Source organism: Motacilla alba, chromosome 8 (assembly GCF_015832195.1).
Source record: "Motacilla alba alba isolate MOTALB_02 chromosome 8, Motacilla_alba_V1.0_pri, whole genome shotgun sequence".
Taxonomy (NCBI): domain Eukaryota; kingdom Metazoa; phylum Chordata; class Aves; order Passeriformes; family Motacillidae; genus Motacilla; species Motacilla alba.
Window position 1 is genome coordinate 23617709 of NC_052023.1, and position 18362 is coordinate 23636070.

General features: G+C 44.1%; 1 protein-coding gene across 3 annotated transcripts in view; it reads left to right on the forward strand.

The window, feature by feature from the left end:
• Positions 1–10648: 10648 nt before the first annotated feature.
• Positions 10649–18362, forward strand: part of RGL1 (ral guanine nucleotide dissociation stimulator like 1) — a 55130-nt gene continuing 47416 nt past the window's right edge. The window contains exons 1-2 of one of the 3 annotated variants that reach the window (XM_038143883.1): positions 10649–10945; positions 11709–11819. In XM_038143883.1, the coding sequence (XP_037999811.1) occupies positions 10919–10945; positions 11709–11819 (138 nt within the window). In that variant the 5' untranslated portion in view covers positions 10649–10918. Of the gene's footprint in view, positions 10946–11180; positions 11539–11708; positions 11820–18362 lie in introns of those variants that run through there. The other 2 variants (XM_038143884.1, XM_038143886.1) reach the window with 2 other exon arrangements.

Here is an 18362-nt window from a genome sequence, read left to right on the forward strand (position 1 = left end):
TCAAAACAATCTTGAAGGCTTGGGAGATGTGGCGATAGCTGCATTGTTAGAATTGCTTGTGGAAAGGGATTTGCAGTCAATCTCTTGGTGTTCAGATTAAACCGGACAATATCCTTTCGTGTCTGCATGGCAGCTGTTGGGATTGCAGCCACAGAATTATCCACAACCATCCCTTGGCTTTTCCAGGCCTCCGGTGGCTCGAGTTGTCACTGAGTCCTGCGTGGCTGTGAGAGCGCTGGAAACAACATCTTGCCAGAGTCCTTGTGCGCTTCTTTGTCAGGGATTCTCTGCTGGTTTCAGCCCCTCTTTTTGTAAGGCTTTGTTCTGAGGCTGCCAGGCCTGAATGGAGATTAGGAAGTGACTCCAGCTGCTTTCCTCGTGGTAGCATTCTGTGCTGAACAGGAATTGCTGAGCAAAGAACATCATTTCCCCAGAGAGGTTTGCTGGGGTAGCACAAAGGCAGTCTGGTGTTTGTTTTTTTTTTAATTAGAAGTTCCTGCCAAATATTGTCATCAAGGGCTGGGGGAGGAAGGGAGAGAGGGAAAGAAATGCATGAAGTCTGGAGTCCACTTGGAAGAGCAAGAATCCTGCCTGGGAGAGCAAGAGCAGTTCTTTCTCTCCAGAACTCTCGCGTCTTAATTTATAACATCTTATCCAGAAAAGAGGGCTGGGAGTTTTTTTCCTTTTTTTTTTCCTCCCCTCTTCCGTGGATCTTGGTTCTGACTGTTATTTCTCCAACAGAATTGGAGGGATTATGCAACTTTGCTCTTGGTTTTGGACTAGCCAGCGGAACAAAAATAAGCAGAATTCCTTTTCTTAAGTGGGTGCCAAATTCTCAAGTGACACATCATGCCACGTTGTGGTGATGAGTGCACGGCTGGCTGCTTGCGCGGCTTGAGCTTAAACTCTCTTTTTTTCCTTAAGAAAAAAAGATAAGGTTGTGGCTTCTTTGCTTTCTTTTTGCTTTGCAAAGGAAAGGTTTAGAAAACAATCCATAAAGAATAATTGACATGTATTTGGGGGAAGAGGAAGATGTGGAGACATTTCACTTCTTGTTGCAGGTTTAATCCAGGATAAATCTGTAATTACTGAAACATACTGGGACCTGATGCTGTCTGGTGCTGGATGGGGAATGCACTGGATGTTTTATTCCATTCCTCGGTGCACTGGTGACCACTTTATTTGTCCTTCTGTATTACTTTGTAATATTTGACTCTTTCTTGTGTTCTTGCTGGCACTATTGCCAAAGACTTGCCTCGCAGTTTGAATAGGCCTCTCCAGCAAGGTGGCTTCAGGTCAGAACTGATTTGTGAATGAAAGATGTTATGTTTAAGCTTATTTTTTGAGGATGCTGCAAAATCCCTGTAATGCAGAAGGCAGGTGTGGGTACACCAGGATTGAAAAATCGCCTATCTAGTGCATATATATGTCCTGACAATTCAGCTGTGGACAAGTACGGAGTAACTTTACCAGAAATGGTTCTCTCAGTGTTCATCTTATAACCCAAAGTGAAAGAATTCAATATTCCTTTGACTTTTTGGTGTGTGGTTTAATGGTTTTTAATGCACATTTTATGATTATCTACTCTAGGTTTTGATTTCCAGTCCAGCTCATCTCCCTGAGCATAGTAACATATTGCACAATTAATTTGTTGTTTATAATATGCCCCTGAAAAGAGGCTCTTCCATCCTGTTTATTCCTGTGTTTCCAGCTGATCTCCACAGAACAAAACAGTGGCTTCTGCGTCAACTTTTGTTACAATTTTGCATAACAGTGTTCAACTTTGGCCAGATTTGAAGGTCTTGGGTTTTGTTGAGGAAGTTTTTCTGGAAAACCCCTTAGAAATAAAAGTATGTCGTCCCAGTACAATGGATAGGGTTTGAGTTTGCTAAGTAAGTTGTCAGTAGGCTAGATGCCAGACCTGAATTTTCTCTAAAATTTTCCACTCTGCTAGCACCTATACAAGAGGATTTCCTCTTCACAAGGTTTTGGGTTTTATTTTGCTTTTCGGACTTTGTCTAATTCTTTGGTGAAGATCATCTGGAAGAGAACTGGGGGAACTGTCAAAACACAGGTTGTTTCCTGTCATTGTCTAGAGCATTGTGGGCTTCCATCTCCTTCCTGCCTTTTGTTCCTGGGTTGATAATGTTGCCTTTAAATAAGTTCAAACAAAAATAGATGTAATAGAGCTGGAAATAGAAACGAGTATCCTTAAATGAATGTCTTTGCTGCCTGAGCACAATGTGCCAATAATAATAAAGCCAGGTGATCCCAGAGGGGAGTGAAGTGTTTACAGCCCGTGGGTCTAATCCTGTCACCTTTCCCTTGCAAGTGAATCTGCTGGAGTCACCAGCAGCACTTCAAGGAAGTGACAGATGGATGACAGCAGCAGCAGCCAAGTAGCAAGAGGGATTTCTTTTTAGCTGGAGGGTGCCGCTCCCAAAAATTCACAGCATTTTTTATAGGTGTTGATCATTTGTTCAAGGCGACTTGTGCTCTATTACTCTATATCCCAGTGGCACCAGTGGCAGGAGTGTTGGATGTTGGACTTGAAAGATCCATCATAAAATCTGTCCTTCTACTGTAACAGCACCCAAAGGTCACAGGGAGGGTTTGTGCCCTGTCCTGGAACATCTGCAAGTGGGCAGGAGTCTGTCTCAGGGCACAGCATGGGAATCAAGAGGCAGAGCAGAGGTGGAGCAAACAAGGGGAAGGATGCAGGGCAAAGTGTGAAGGTAAATACCAACAAAAGCAAGTATTTATAAATCACTAGTGATATGCCTCAAAAAGGGCAGTGCATTTTTTAAACATCTGTTAGCAAAGGAAATATTGCTTCTGTCCCATTGTCGCATTTCTGGCATCGGGATAAAGGTGCACCTCAAAGCTGGGTGTATGATTTTGAAATGGATACCAAGGGTATAGTGTTAGTATATAAAAAACAAAGCCTTTATCCTTGGGGAGCATTCTGGTAGCATCTGTGAGAAGAAGCACCCGTAGAGATGAAAAGCTTCTAAACTGAAAACAAGGAGAGTCAAAAAGGGAGATTGAGTTTTGAGGGGTCTTAGAAGTGAGTATGAAATAAGTGAATGAAAAAGGAAGTCTTAATGCTGCATTTTTACTAATCTGGTGGGTAGGAATGTGAGCTTTGGAAAGCTCAGAGTCTGCATTAGGTAGAAGACAAGAGTCACAGCAGCAGAAAGGGAAAAAATGGGAGTTGACTTATGCTGATAAAGGCATTTTTGCCTCTCCAAGCAAAATAGGCCACTTCCAGAAACATGTTTAGCATTCATTTATTAAACTAGAGTGCCACTGTGTGTGGCACCGCATCTGATGGACATGACTGAGCTTCTTCCTCATCCATGTTGTGACTTTATTCAACTGCTGTGTTTCATGAGAGAGAGAACATAATGGAAATTAGAAGTAAATGTGTGGCTGTCTGCAGTTCAAAACTGCCTTTGTCTTGTTTTCAAACAGTTACAGAATTTCTTCTCCAAGGGTGGAACTTGCTGGAGAGTTTTTAGATGATGAAAGAACAACTCCCCTGAGGAAGATTCGTGGAAGATGAAGAAGGCAAGTCACTGTTGTACAGACTGTTTTATGTGACTGTAGGATATTTTAGAGATGGAGGAGGTAAAACTAATCCAAGAAAAAAGTAACTCCAAACCCCCAAACCCCAGTTTCCCCAAACCTCGATTTGCTGCACTGCACTCAAAAGATACAATTTCTAATTTAGAGATTCCAGGGTACAAGGCTGCAGTAGTTAGTAAGGCCCTGCAATTTTAATTGTTTGAGGAGTATGTATGATGAAAAAACATCATGTGGTTGCAAAGGGACCACTATATCTATTTCTAGAGTTATCTGTTACATATTTGTTTACGATTCTCTTGTTTGTGGCTCCTCCCTGCTCAGAAGAAAGCTGTGGAGAAGCTTTCTAATTTAATGAGAGTCTGATTTAAAAGGGCCTCCCAGGCTCTGTTAGAAGTACTATAAAAATCTTTGTAGGATTTGGTGAAGTCAGATAGAATGAATGTAGTATAAAAAAAAATCAAGAGACCTGTAGATAAGATGAATTGATGCTTCCCTTCAATTATTTCCCTTTTAGCCCAGTGAAGAGGACAAAATATGATGTCAACTCTGGCTTACTGTTGCCTGGGTGCTGGGAAGAATTTTGAGTCAGTAAAAAGCTTGCAAGACTGTTTTAGATCTGGCTGAGAAAACTGTCCATGGTGTGCAACCATCTCCAGCATCCAGAAGATCTCTCTGACAGGACAGACATTCAGCAGGCTCCTTAAATCAGGGTCTAGGAACTTCTGAGTATCCTGAAACATGTCCCACAATAAAGGGGGGATGAGTATCATCATATGATGTCCCACAATAAATTCAACATGGATCATTTAGACTAAAAAAGCAAATAACATAAACTATTATCAGGATTTATGATTAATTTATCCCTGTTATTTTAATCTTAGAGGTCAAGAAAATGCAAGCAGTAGGATTTTTTGTAGGAACAGCATTGAAATTCAAACTCTTCATTTACCTGTTGTGTGCATGAAGGGAGTGAGTCAAACTTAAGACATGCTGCCATCTGATTATAACCCAGTGGGTGGGAGGGACTAAGTCCTTGGGCTTTGAACTCGTTAGATAGAAATACAGAGCTCACTGGCAGAGGTCTGCTCAGAGGGACAGGGGCCCCAGACAAAAGGGGAAGTGCTCCAGTATCCCAAACAGCAGACACTCCAATATCATCAATAAGCACAGAGTCTTCTGGGGAGTGCTTGGAGTAAAGGATACCGGAGTGATACAGGCTTCTAGGGGAGGAAATATTTCTCTTTTGAGAGGAAAACTGAAAAACACTCTGTGCCAGAATCAGGAGATGAAGATCCTTATAGCCAACAGAGATTTATCCTGTTTAAACATACTGCAACAGGGCCATAAAAGGCATATGTGCAGTATATCTGTAATCAAAGCAAAATGAAACAGGGCAGAAGGGAAGTTTTGAGAACACATTTAATCAAATAGTTAAATTTACATTTCTGGAAACTGAAGCTTGCTCAAAAAGAACAGGAGCTGTGGCAAGTAATTTGGGAATGGGGGGGGGGAGGACTTAATACTAACTAGCCAATAATATAAATGATAAATTTATAAATGTATTGAAAGTATGAAGCTTCTTATGGAGAATCAGCCTATGTAGAGAATCAGCCTATGGAGAATCAGCCTAAGGGAGCAATGAGGGAAAATCAGCATTGTGCTAAATCAACCCAATTCATGTTTGTGCAATGGCAAATTTAATTATTAAACCTGACTTAGGTGCAGAAAAAAGAGATCTGAAACACAGTGAAGACAATCTTTCAAGTAACAATGTGAGAGCCATTTGACTTATTTTATATGTGACAAGAAGATTTTGGCTTAGGCATTTTGGTGTGTTCCGTTATGGCACTGTTGTGTTCTTGTACAGATGAAATGATTGCTGGATAAATTAGCCTTCTGTTCTCAGTCTTCCATAACTTTTTGTTGGAGAAGGCAGGGATAATTTTTATTAGTTCTGCGTAAGCACTGAGATTGATTCAGGTCCCATGACAATGAAATTGTTGTCAGGAGAGTTACCCACAGTCAAATTTGTAATTGAGCAGTGCCTTTTTATATGATTAAGTATTTATTCTTTGCAGAGAGTTTTAAAATTGTTCAAATAAGGCCCTTGGCCTGTGCTCAAAGGTGAACTTTTTGGAAAGTCTGAGTGAAAACATTTCATCCATTTGTGAATATGAGGAGAGTGGAAAACTATTTTTCCCCTCCATAAAGACTTTTTGCTGCCTTCTTTTGAACATCTCTGCAGTGTGAGTAGCTGAGGCCTGTGGGCTAAAATCTGGCATTGAAATAGCCATAACTATGAAGTGCCTTAGTTTTGGCTTTGATTTGACTGAGTTGTGAGCCTCAGAAAACAATGTTCTCAGCATGCACTCCAGGGTGTTGTTTCTTCCTTCAAAGCTGCTGAAATGTGCAGCAGAGAGGATTTACTGCCAGCAACTGAGGAGCTGTGCAGCACAAAATCAGAGAAAGACATTGCTCTGAAGCTGCAGGGTCTCGTGGGCATGGAACAGGAAGAAGAGACCTCTCAAAGCACTTATGGTTTACAAAAAATTTCTGGGTGTTTTGTGGTCTGAGAAACTGAAAGTGGAGTTCCAGGAGCTGCAGCCTCTGCTCCTGCAGGTCATTTCCAAGGAGCCCAGAGAGCGAGTGGGGATAAGGTGTGGGTGAGCCCAGGCTCTGAGGCACACAGGCACCACCTGCACCCCTCTGGAGGCAGAGGCTCAGGGATACAATACACTGCTGTTCCTCCCCAGCACACAGCAGGGCTGCGCTTTCCCAGCCGTGTGCCTCTGGTTTTACACCCGGCATTGCTTTGAAGGCTTTCCCAACGGGAGTCCAGGGACTCGCTGTTCCTGAAGGAGATATGCCCCCCAGATCTGAGATTATGTCTCTTTGTACAGCACAGACTGTGAAACAGTGCATGCCTATCTAATTGCAATCACATGTGAAATCAGAGGGTCAGGGATGGCTGGATGTGCTTCCTTAACTACATAATTTTTTGACTTAGCATAGTTAATTATGCAGCCTTATGAAACATTAATTTAGTTTATGTATGGGAGCTCTGATGCATTTCCTCCGGCATTTTACAATGAAGCTGGTTAATATTTGCAATTACTTGAAGGCTTCTGTTTAGTTCTGGTGTCCAGGAAGACAGATTATGATGGACTTTTGTGTCTGGTTCTCTACTGAGCTGCAACTGCATTGTCACATCTTTCAAAGTGAAGGGGAAGCAGTGCTTTCCCTTTTGCACAGGAGTGAGGCTTGCAAAGGTTGTAGACAGCCAAAAAGCAAACATACAGTGTGTAATGTAGCATTTTGTTCACTTTGATTAGTTTTTAGTTTGTAACTGAAATTCAGTGTTTGATTCTAACAACTTTTCTGGCTGGCTGATGTGTAGTGATAGTGCATCTCAGTCATTTAAAGAATACATACATAACCAAGTTTATTAATCCCAGCTGAGGCAGGTGGAAGACCTGGCTCACCTCTGCTCCCTTCTACATCAGCTTGCAGCACATGCAGAGCATTGCCTGTGCTGATGGAAATGTGAGATATGTGCCTGCGAGGTGCTCTGTGCCATAAAGGACCTGCAGGAGATTGCAGTGCACTGAATATTAAGCAGCTCTAAAGCAGCCCCTGACAAACTGACTGTGTCATGGAAGGGGAAGCTGCAACTTGGGTGTGCACAATGGAAAGGAACACTCCCAGGTGAAGCTCCTGTAGTGTCTGTGGTGGAGACCTCTCTGCTGCCAAGCTACATGTCAGAGTGGGCTGTCAAAGAAACACAACATAAAACTGATTTGTGTTTGGATTTCCATAGTGCCTGCATTATCTAGCTTTTGTGGTTCACCTGCACATGATTTTTTTTAAGTTTCAGTCTCCAGAATTGTAGGCCACAGCACCTGTTAGTTATCAAATTGAGAGCATGTGCCATAAACAGGAAGCAAGAACTAAGAACTAAATATGGTTAAAAGAAACCAGATGAATAACTATTAATGAGATAGTCTTAATAGAAACAGTATTTATTTTCTTTTGTAGGCACTCACTTCAAAGGCATCATCCCTTGCAGGGGTGTCACTTTGGACAAGCTTTATTCCATATGATGGATTCTTGTATCTCCTATGGAATGAACAGAGTGTCTCGTGGAATTTTCTTTTTCAACTAACAGTTAGGTATGCCCTTAAGGTGGCATTGCTTTGGAGAAAAATGTAAAACTACAAAAATGTTGACTACAAAGGCATGGTTACTAGGAAGTGTCTTGCATAACCAACACACAACCAGGTCTGGCTCCTGGCCTGCTCCATCACCAAGGGGTGGAAATGGCTTGAGCTGGTGCTGCCATTGAAAGGACCTTCTTGAAACTATGGCTTAACTTAAAAAAGAGACAGTGGTGTGTTTTTTTTTTCCCATCTCCCAGGGAACATCCTTGCCCAGGGAAGGTGAGCTGCATGCACACCTCAGATACATGGCTTTGTCCTTTTAGCCTGTGTGATTTCTTTCTCTCCTGGAGAAGCTATCAGGGATCATTCTTACATCACCTTGTTGCTTTCTCCTTTTCCTTTGCTCTCCCAAATATTTTCCATATTTGGATATCTGACTTCTGTTTCCTCCTCTCCTCCTGTCAGGCCCTGAGCAGGAGCAGTCAGATGAGCTGCTCTTTATTCCCAGCTGCTTTATAGATCTTGTGCTTTGTCTTCCCTTGCAGGCATCTGTGTGCCAGCTGTAGGAACAGCTGAAACCCAGGGAAAATCATCACTCTGCCACTACCTTATTTCTCTGCGCACAGTTGGCCAGTCCTTATTGGGCTGTAAGTGGTCAATGATCTGCAGACTGAGGGCTTCCCAGACCTCAAAGTATTTTCTTATATAACATTTCACTGTGAGAAGTGCAAAGTTAAATTCGCAAGTGGATTTGTGCTTCTCTCTGGTTGTGAGTGGGAGGGAATGCGTGCTCAGATGCATTAGAGGAACAATTCTGCTTCGGTAAAAAGGGCAGGCACGGGGCTAGATTATGGCAGGAATGTAGTTATTGCATGTGAACACGATTTGGAAAGAACCAAATGTTTAACACGGTGTTGACCGCATGGTTCATTGGTGTAGATCAGTTTTGTGATTAAAGTCTGCTAAAAGAGCAAACCAGCAGTTCTACTAAACTGAGTTGTAGACTCTTCTTCCTCCTTTTCAGGCTTCCTTCTGTCCTTGAAATATTTACAGAACATCTTTTAGATTAATCAGAGCCTGGTTGGTCTTCCTGTGCATGTTTTCCTGTGCATTCAGACTCTGTCTCTTCGTCTCAAAAAAGTGCTTGTACACTATATAATGGACTTAAAATGTAATTAAGTGTTACATATGCTTTTTCTTTTGTCCAGTATTAAAGAATCAGTTTTTGCATGTATAAGGCAGATTTTTACAGGCCTTGAAATATCCTTTTCCCAAGGCAGACAGTTATCAATAGAATGTCTGATTACTGCCCCTTCTATAACCTTTCACTGTAACATGATTTGACTCAGTGATTTTAGATGTTGTTTCCAATCTAAACAATTCAATGCTTCTACAGTCTGAGCACTATCTCCCTAAAAATAATCCACGAAGAAGATCTAACTCTGTGCAAGACTAGTGGAAAATGCAATGAATAAAAATGGTAGCTTTCTGCTGCTTGCTAAACTGTATGAGGTCATCTGCTGCTCCTTCCCGATGGAGGTTCTCTCAGTGGCCAGGAGGATTCAGGAACATCATTTCTGAGAGGGCTTTGCTCTGCCTTGAATGGAAAGTCCTGAGCTTGTCTGTCCATAAGGTGTTCTGTAAGGATCCAGTCTGAAACATGTGATTGAAGAGAAGCTATCTTGAATCAAATATAGGAGCTCCTTCCCACTGTATTAACCTGCTGCCATTTTCTTTTTAGTAAAGAAACAGAGTAAATGCCATTGCTTTGTGACTGCCATCCAAAGTGGTAGCGGTGCATGTACTGTGGCACCAGGACATCACCTCACAAAAAAAGCTTTTTTTTCAGAGTAATTTTTTGGCTTTGTGTACTTTGGTATTTCTTGTGGCTGGATATGCATTTGCATATGCTGGCATGCTGGTCCTGTTCAGTGGCAATTCGCTCTGCAGCTACTCACACACCTGCTGGGCTGGCCACGAGGGGATCAATGCACACTCTGCTTTCTGCACATTAAAATTACGATGTGGAAGAGCGGTTTGCAAAATCTAAAGCATTCAGAATGCTCTTTGCACTTTTACAGGAGAAGCCGCAGGACTCTGGGAAATCCACACTTCACTTATTTGGTGCAGTACACTTGAGTCAGGTTGTTTGATGTCTGTTTATTCCCGACCACTTCACATCACACATGTAAACTAAAAGCACAGCCCGGCGAGTGACCAGATCAGAGCACCTGTGACCACACAGCTGTCTTGGTTTCGTAGATGAAAATAATGTTCCTTGCTTCTGTGTGGTTCCTCGTGTTAAGAGGCAGAACTGCTGACAGCCCCCGAGTCTGCGATGCTCCTCAGGTCCTAACACGGGTGGAAATAAAACCAGGAGCATGCTGGAGGTTAGTGTGGGGCTTTGGGAAGTCTGAGCTCTGTTTCAATTCTTGGCACTTTCGTTGCCTTGCACGGGAGTTTGTGCACTTGGATCAGCCCTGTTTTAAGTCCCCAAAAGCAGGTAATTAAGGACAGCTCAGCTCAGCGAAGTTAGTGGGGTTTTTAGGGTGTCTTGAGATGGTCGTGTCAGCACGCAGGTGCCTATAGCTAGAGCATCCACAGAGGGGCTCATGGGGCTTCTTTGTGAGCGATATAGAATAAAAGTGAGGACGGTGTCGGCGATTGCCGGGCAGGGCTTACTAAAACCTTTCATTTCCTTACTTCCCAAGTGGCAGAAGTAAGTTTTTCAACTTAAGCACAGCTTAAAATTCCTTCCTTACGGCAGCCCGGACACCTGACCCGCGGTCGCCCCTGCTCCCCTCCAGCCTGCCCGGGCACCGGCAGAGGCGGGAGGGGAGGGAAGGGAAGGAGGGGAAGAGAAGAGCGATGAGGAGGAGGCGCTTCCCCGGGAGCGGGGCAGGACGCGCCCGCCGCCCGCGCTGCGGAGCGGGGGCTGCCGGGGCAGCGCAGGCACGGCCGGGCCGGGGCCACCAACAGGAAACCCTGCGCGGGCCGGGCCGGGCCGAGGCGGCGCCAGGCGCGGCCGCCTCCCCCTGCCCGTCCGTCCGTCCGTCCGTCCCTCCCCCGGCCCGTCCCTCCCGCGCAGCCCCGGGGCCGCTCGGCTCGGCTCGGCCCGGCCCGCGGCGGGCGAAGCGCGGCGCCTCCGACCCGGCAGCCGGCAAGCACCGAGGATGAAACTGCTGTGGAGAGCGAAAATGGTAACCGGCCGTGCCCTGCCCTGCCCTGCGTCCCGCTGCCCGGCGATGCTCAGTGCCAGCGGTGCCGTGCCCGGGACCGGCGATGCTGTGCCCCGTGCCAGCGGTGCCGGGTCCGGTCCCGGCCATGCCGTGCCCGGCGATGCCGTGCCTGGTACCGGGATATGCTGTGCCCCTTCCCCCCGCTTTCTCCCTGCTCTAAAGCTGCTTGGGGTTTTGTTTTTTTTTTCTTGTTCTGGGAATAATAAGGTTTTTGGAAGAGCAAATCACAAGCGCTTCAGATCTCTCCTTCTCAAGAGAGTGAAAATGTCGCTGTGTTTTAAATGCTCTGTAGCTTCAAAGATTCAAGGCTGTGTGCCGAAGTAATTCAGCAGTTTTAAAAGTGCGAATCCTTCCCTAAATGAAAGGCCAAAGAAATTAGCTGCTGTAGAAAAGGGGGGAGGAAAGAGACGACTGCTAATCAAAACCAAACTCATTCCTTAGAAGACTTTATGCAGCTATTTAAAATATGTGCTACTTTGGGAAAAACAGTTAAATGGAAAGTCCGGGTACCTCGATACCACAGGAAAGGACAGCTTGCCAAGAATATCTGCAGAGTTCCCTCAACGTAAGGGTATCCTGGATTGCTTTGATTGCCGTATTTACTTTGTGCTGCCCATCTCCTCTGCTCTGCCTGGAGCAGCAGAGCACCTGGGACTGATTGTGGTCAGCACAAGGGCGAGAACGTTCTTTTTCATCTTATTTTTCTTTCTGCTTTTCCTGGCAGACCACATTTCAGGATGGGGGCGAAGAGGTAGAAGACGGAGCTGTCTACAATGTCACCCTTAAAAAAGTGCAGATTCAGCAGGCTGCCAACAAAGGAGCAAGGTGGCTGGGGGTAAGTGAGGCTAGCGCGGAGGCGTTGGGGAGGGCTGCTCGTGGACTTCGGAGCCCTCCAGGGAGCTGAATTCCACAGGAATTGTTACAATATTAACTTCTAGCACTGACCGCTCTCATTATTGAAAAAAAAACCAACAAACCAAACATTGAACTGGTCCGCCCGGGTCATCTGAAATAACACTCTCCTTGTGTTGACTCTTCCTCTTTTCTTGACCTGGGAAAACAATTTGACCAGCTGTGGCCCTCTATCAGGTGATTCTTGGTGCAGAAACAAGGATCTTAGTTTATGGCCCGAGAAGCTGAACATTTAACAGTTGTTTCAGACTGGACTATGGCTTGTTTCTGCTGTTAGGAACCTATCTCAGGTCTCCAAACAAATAGTTAGGTTATTTTGACTGGTGAAGGTCCCTCAAAGTCAGCAGAACTTCCTCTGAACTTACGGGAATATTGGTTTGGGTCTTATTTCTGTATTGCTTTCTTAGCCAGATGAGAAATCAATTGCATTTCTGTAAGAATTTCAGCTCTGTACTGTTTTTCAAAGCACGAAGGCTTTAATGGTAAGTAAAATGAGCTTAAATGCACACAGTTGATTTGACATGCTGCTGAGTGCCTTCACCTTTATCAGGCCAAGTCCCCAGCTGATAAAAAATGTCCTCACTTCATTGGAATCAGTGCAGCTGTGGCAGCTGGGGCCAGGTCTGCAGGAGATGCCTGTAACTTTCATAGTATTTTGTTATGTTTATTTTTTTTCCTTTGGGATCAAAGGCAGTAATATAAGAAGTTGGCTTGATGTAGGACCAGTGTTGGTATTTTAAAGGCTTTTAAAACTGCCCTGAGATTTATATCCAGTCATTTTCTTGTGAAGCTCCTGTGACGTGAAGCAATACACCAGAGCTGAAACCAGAGTCAGGAGAAATTAGCAAATTCTGTCCTGCATACAGATAGTGCTTAGAGTCTCCCCTTCCCGTGTTTCCAAGAAGTACACAGAGTACTAATCAGAACAGATAATTTAAAATCTGCTTCCTTTGAGTGGCAGATTTCCCATTTCTGTCTGCTGTTTTTATCAGGAAAAATACTACCAAGTATATTTGCGCTCCTGCAACTTTCCCAGCTGGTTTTGTGTAAGAGGTGAAGATCACTTTGAGTGTGTCCGTGTCCCATAAACATAGTTTAGAAAAGTCTGTTTTTTGAGTACAAAAACAGTCTGAATTTTTTTTGCCTGCTTGGGCTGTGTTGTTTCTTGTAATAGAAAGAGTTTGCCAGGCCTTGGTCCTGTTCTCAGAGAAAGGGAGCCTGTATGTTCCTGTGGTCATCCCCACAGCTGATGCTGCCCTTCCCAATAGGAGGACCAGGGATGGCAAGGTCAGGGCAGTGACTGTCAGGTTCCTCTGCCTGCTCTTGGTTTTTTGAGGTCGGAATGTTTGTGGGGAAGGAGATAATGTGTCAGAAATCCACATCTGTTCCAGGCATAAATCTGTGACTTCAGCTCCCAGTCCAGTCTCTTTCATGAGCAAAACCCCCCAAATCTTGTGTATATTACTTAAAAATATTTTGGAACATATGGGCTGTTTGTTTCTTTTAAGCTCGTCAGAACATTAAGTATTTTAAGCTCTTCTTGTGATCTTGTTTTATTAATGGCTTTTTTTGTGGTCCTGAAATCAATAAATAGCCTCTAACCCAGAGCATTATTTATGAAGAGCCATCCCTGCCCCCAGCAGTTTGGCTTTGAAGAGCCAAATTGTCTCTTTTAGAACTGTCATCAGATGACCTTTTTTTTTTTTAATCTGGAGTTTATAAGGGTTTATGATTTTTTTCTATGCTTTGAAATTCATTAGCACTAAATTAACAAGGTGTTGGATTTAGCAATGTTGGTCCTAATTTTTTTGAAGGTACTCTAAATCAGGCTTAGTTTGAAGACTCAAGGTCAACGACCTATTTGTACATCAGCAAGTATTGAGCCTTCCCAGTAACAAACACAGTAACTCACTTATTGACCATATTGCCTGGATTTCCTTTTTAAAAAACTTTTTCTCAGTGTCAGCTTGTGTCCTGTAAAAGTCCACTTAGCAGTATGACCCCTTCTGAAGCACTGAGCTTCTTGTGGCAGGTCAAGTCTAATGAACCTTCCTTAAGATTCTCCATCCTAAGAACCCATCCAGGGTCACTGAACGGTTGGCCCTGTAATGAGAGAATGGATTGTTTAAAGGCCAATCATAAGATTCCAACTACAGCCCCATAAACACTTGCCTACTGAAATACAGAAATGCCTTTCTTGCGTTTCAAACTTCTACAACTAACAAAAGGAAAAGAGAAACGGGCTGTGACTTAAGCAGGCAGCAGCAATTCTGAAACTTTCAGCAGTGAGAAGCTTTTGGATAATAACTGCATTTCTTAGCTTTAATTTTAATACTAGACATCAAAGGATGCCAATAATAGCCACTGCTTTTGTCACCACATACTTAGTCACTAAATATTTAGTGAAGCTTAAGACTTTAAGTATTACAAGTAAGTATTAAGTATTAGGAGTATTAGGAAATACTAAAAGTTCTAGCGGGAGTTCAGTATTGTGAGAGATGTTGCACAAAAGCAATGTTTTGACTTAAAAGGATGTGCAGACATGATATTTAAAGAGGATTATCTGTACATACATCTTAGCTGATGATTGGTATCAAAGCTTCGAAAGTCAAACATAGATAGAACATAGAAATATTGAGAGAGAATCCCTCCCAAACTCAATGGATTCTACCATGAATGCGGTTTTTTTGAAAACAATGTGGGTTTTGGTGTCTCCAGGGTAGATTTTGAGAGGTCTCCAGGATCCTGGAGAGAGAGGAACAAGCTACAAAAGCCATGGAAGCTGAGATACATGGCCCGACATCTTTGTGAGAGAAAAGGATGGAGAAGTAGAGATTTGTACATCCGGATGGCACACACTCGGAAGAGGGGAAGAGGAGGATTTGGGGTGTACAGTCATCAGTTTGAATGGCATTATGTCAGGCTAGAGAAAAAGGCATCTTGGTAACTGGAAGGGAAGGTTTGGGAGCACAGCAGGGAGTTTGAATGATGTGGTTAGAAAGGGAATATTGTGTTTTAAAACTTTATTTTCAGAAAGAACCTGAAAAATGGGATTCAGTTTCCCTCTGAGGATGTGAATGCAGCCCATAGGGAGGCTGGATGTCAGGATGGTGCTGTTGTCCCTGAGGAAAAGGTACCAAAGCATGAGACAAATGTTCCGAGGGGGCTTTGGTCTTGAAGTGACAGCCAGGTAGCCGTGCAGTGACAGAGACCAGCGAGTCACACTGTAGCCAGAAGTAGGCAAGGACAGCCAAACTCTGGATGTAAGAGTAGATCAGCCACTGAGCAGCTGAATTTCTGTGGCCAGGAGCAATGTGCTGCCAGTGCCAGTGGCCTGGGCAGGTGAACTCCGGCCCGTGATCTACGGGAAACAGTGAACAGCTGGAGAGAAGGGAAACGGCAGCGGGCGGAGAGATGGGGGGAGAGGGCTGCAGGTAGAATAGAGGCATGGGTGTGGTGTGGGCGGGTGGACAAGATTACTAAAACAAAAGCAAACGAAGTTTTGAAGTGCTGTGAAGTGGCTAGTGTCGGGCCTGGGTTAAGCAGCTGGAGTGCTTTATCTGCCCCTTGCAGGAGTTAGGGAGGGATGGGCTGTCCAGCCCTGGGAGAGGAGGGAATGGTGAGGAATGAGCCGCTCAGACATGAGGGGCTCCTGAATACCTGCAAATGTCTGTCCTATCAGACTCCTTCATCTGGGGAGGAGTGAGGAAGAGACCTGCAATGTGTGAGTATTTGGTGGGGCAGATCACAGGAAATGCAGCCAGGAACTGGAGCTCCCCAAGCCTCAGTGCTGGTTCTCCACACCTGAAATGACTGCTGAGCTTTCAGAGTCCATTGCTTTACTGATGGATGACAAGGACTCCTCTTCCTTTGAGTCTTAAATATCCAGATAACAGATCAAGAGTCTGCTGCTCACTTATGGCCAGGCTGCCTGGCTTCATTAGGCATGGATTACACATCTAGAGGAGATTTTAGACACTTAGTTTTTACTTTTTGCTTTCTCTTCTTCACTACAGCTGAACTTATGGCTCTGGACTTTATTAAGGCAGAGATGGAGGCAAAACATAGCTTGTCTTAAAGTGTCTTTAATATCATAATGCTGGGTGTACAGCAGAACATGTTCCAAAATTGTCAATGAACTGCTGTTAGAAGGGTGCTTTTCAGTACCTTAAAATGCTGAAAGTAGGAAAAGCTGAAAAGTAGCAAATGTATCACTTATTCTTTGTGTATATTCTTAGCACTACTATTACTTGATAATTAACTTTTCTGGGAATTTTGTGGTGTTTTAGAAAGAAGTTTTTAATTTAAAAAAATTTTTTTTTTTTATTTTTTTATTTAGTGTGAGTGATTGCCTTGCACTGAAAACTGCATGTGACTACAAGTTTGGCTTCTAAGCACATCCACAGTCACATACATTGGCAGGAAGTTTGTGCTGGAGAGTTCAGACAGAAAAACATTGCAAAAACTTGTGGCTAACTAATCTGTATCCCAGTTGGGACCTGGGACGCAACCATCTCTCTGACTTGATCAGTATGTCAGAAAAGATACTTTAGTCTGGATTTCTTTCTTTCCAGCACAGACCTCCTAACTCTGGGTTGAGTTTTAAGTGGTGCCTGGAATCATCAGCATTTAGGAAGAAGCAAAACCTGACATTTTCTCTGAGCCTGCTCCTGCCCTCCCACGTGCCCTTCTGAGCCAGCTCTGTGATTTCTTTTTCATCTTGCCCTTAGATACCAGATGTTCTGGTCGAGTGTGGTTTCCTGTGGAAGCAGCAGGCAAAGGCTTGGCTGATCATTGTCCTTGCTGCAGCTTGCTGTTTTGTCTCTTCATTTAGAGCATGTGTTGGTCACTTTTGGCTAAAGCAGACTCCCTCTGCTAAATCAAGTTTCCTCAGCCTGTCCTGACTGCCCAGACCAAGGCTAGGGTGTAGTTCTGGCTGTATATTTGGCAGAAACAGAAAAGCAGTTCCCAAGGAGCTGACAGGCTTCCTATGGAAACTGAGCTGTGCTGCTGTCCACTCCAGAGTCTCCGAGGAGCTGTCTTGGAAGGGGGATGGGGTGTGCTCACTTGGGGTTTGCTTGGGGGAAGATGCCTGTTGGGTGCTGGAGACCCACAAAGTTGTGTATTCTGAGGGAACGGAATGATTTTACCCATAGACATGTACTCAGTTATCCAGAAGAAAGCTTTGGCATCTCGCTCAGCTTGTGTTTTGGTTTGGAGCAGGCTCTTTCCTCCTGTCCTTCCTTCAGTTGTGGGCATAATAGTACCATGGTACAATTCATAGCCCTTATTAATGACTTCTCATGGAATATTTTTCTCCTGGCTTCCTGGTTCAGGTTCCAGGGGTATCCTAAGTAGCAGTCTTGGATACAGTCATCAGCTGGTTAATAGAGGCTTTGTGTGCAACAGACACTCAAAAATGGAAACTGAGCCTATTAAGAGTTCTAAAAAGGAAGCCTGAAAGATTACTGTCCATTACTTTGCCAGTTCCAAATCCAAAATGCATAATTAGAAGGGTGACTGGCTTTGTAGCACAGTGTTATGCTCTCAGTTGAGTGTAAAACCTCCCACTCCGAGCTGCCAAAGCGTGACAGGGTTAAATCCTGTGGTGTTACGAAGGCTGAGTTAGGGCTGGGATACCCTGGCACAGCCATGAGCAACGAGGCAGAGGCAGGGCCAGCCTGCCTTCCTGGGGCTGTGCAGGGGCACCTCTTACTAATGGTTCTTGTATTAAATGGAATAAAAAGGGTTAAGGGAGCCTCTTGAGTAAAGCTGCTGGAAACTGTTCTGTTGCTGCACTGGCTGTGTGTATCTGCATTTTGGATATCTCCCAGCAAGCCTGCTCATGGACAAAACTTGCCCTTGGCATTTACCTGTGACATGCAGGATTAGAATGACATCCTGTGCTGTAATTGCTTTCCCCTGGGAATTCCTCTGACAGCCAGGATGACTGTTTTTTTAAACTGTGCTGCTTGGGTGCTACAGGTTCTCCCTAAATTCCAGTGCCTTAACTGTCTTGCTGCTGACATCTCTGTGTGTTATCTTGCTTGCTTTTTTAAGAAGCAGTAAGTGAAAGGAATAAGCCCCAAATTTTGCTTGCTCTGCAAAGGAACTGGCACTTTCTTTCTGAATGCTAGATGTAGGTCACTTGCTGGGTTAAGGAAGAGTTGGCAAGGAATGTGGCTATGTGTCATCGGAAAGCCTGTGAGATGCAGCACATGAACTGGACTGAGATGTTGTACAGAGAACAGCCCTGGAGAAACCATTAGTTTCACTGTTTGGGGTTTTGATGCCTTCATTTAAGGAGCAGGCTGGAGCATTTCATGTACGTTAGTCACACTTGGATTTAAATTTAACCTTGGTAGAGCTAATTAAAAATATGTGTGTACATGCATGCTTTGAACTTACATCTTTTGCTGCTGCTGTTTTTAAAATACAGAATTTCCTTTAGCCAGCACTGTAAGGG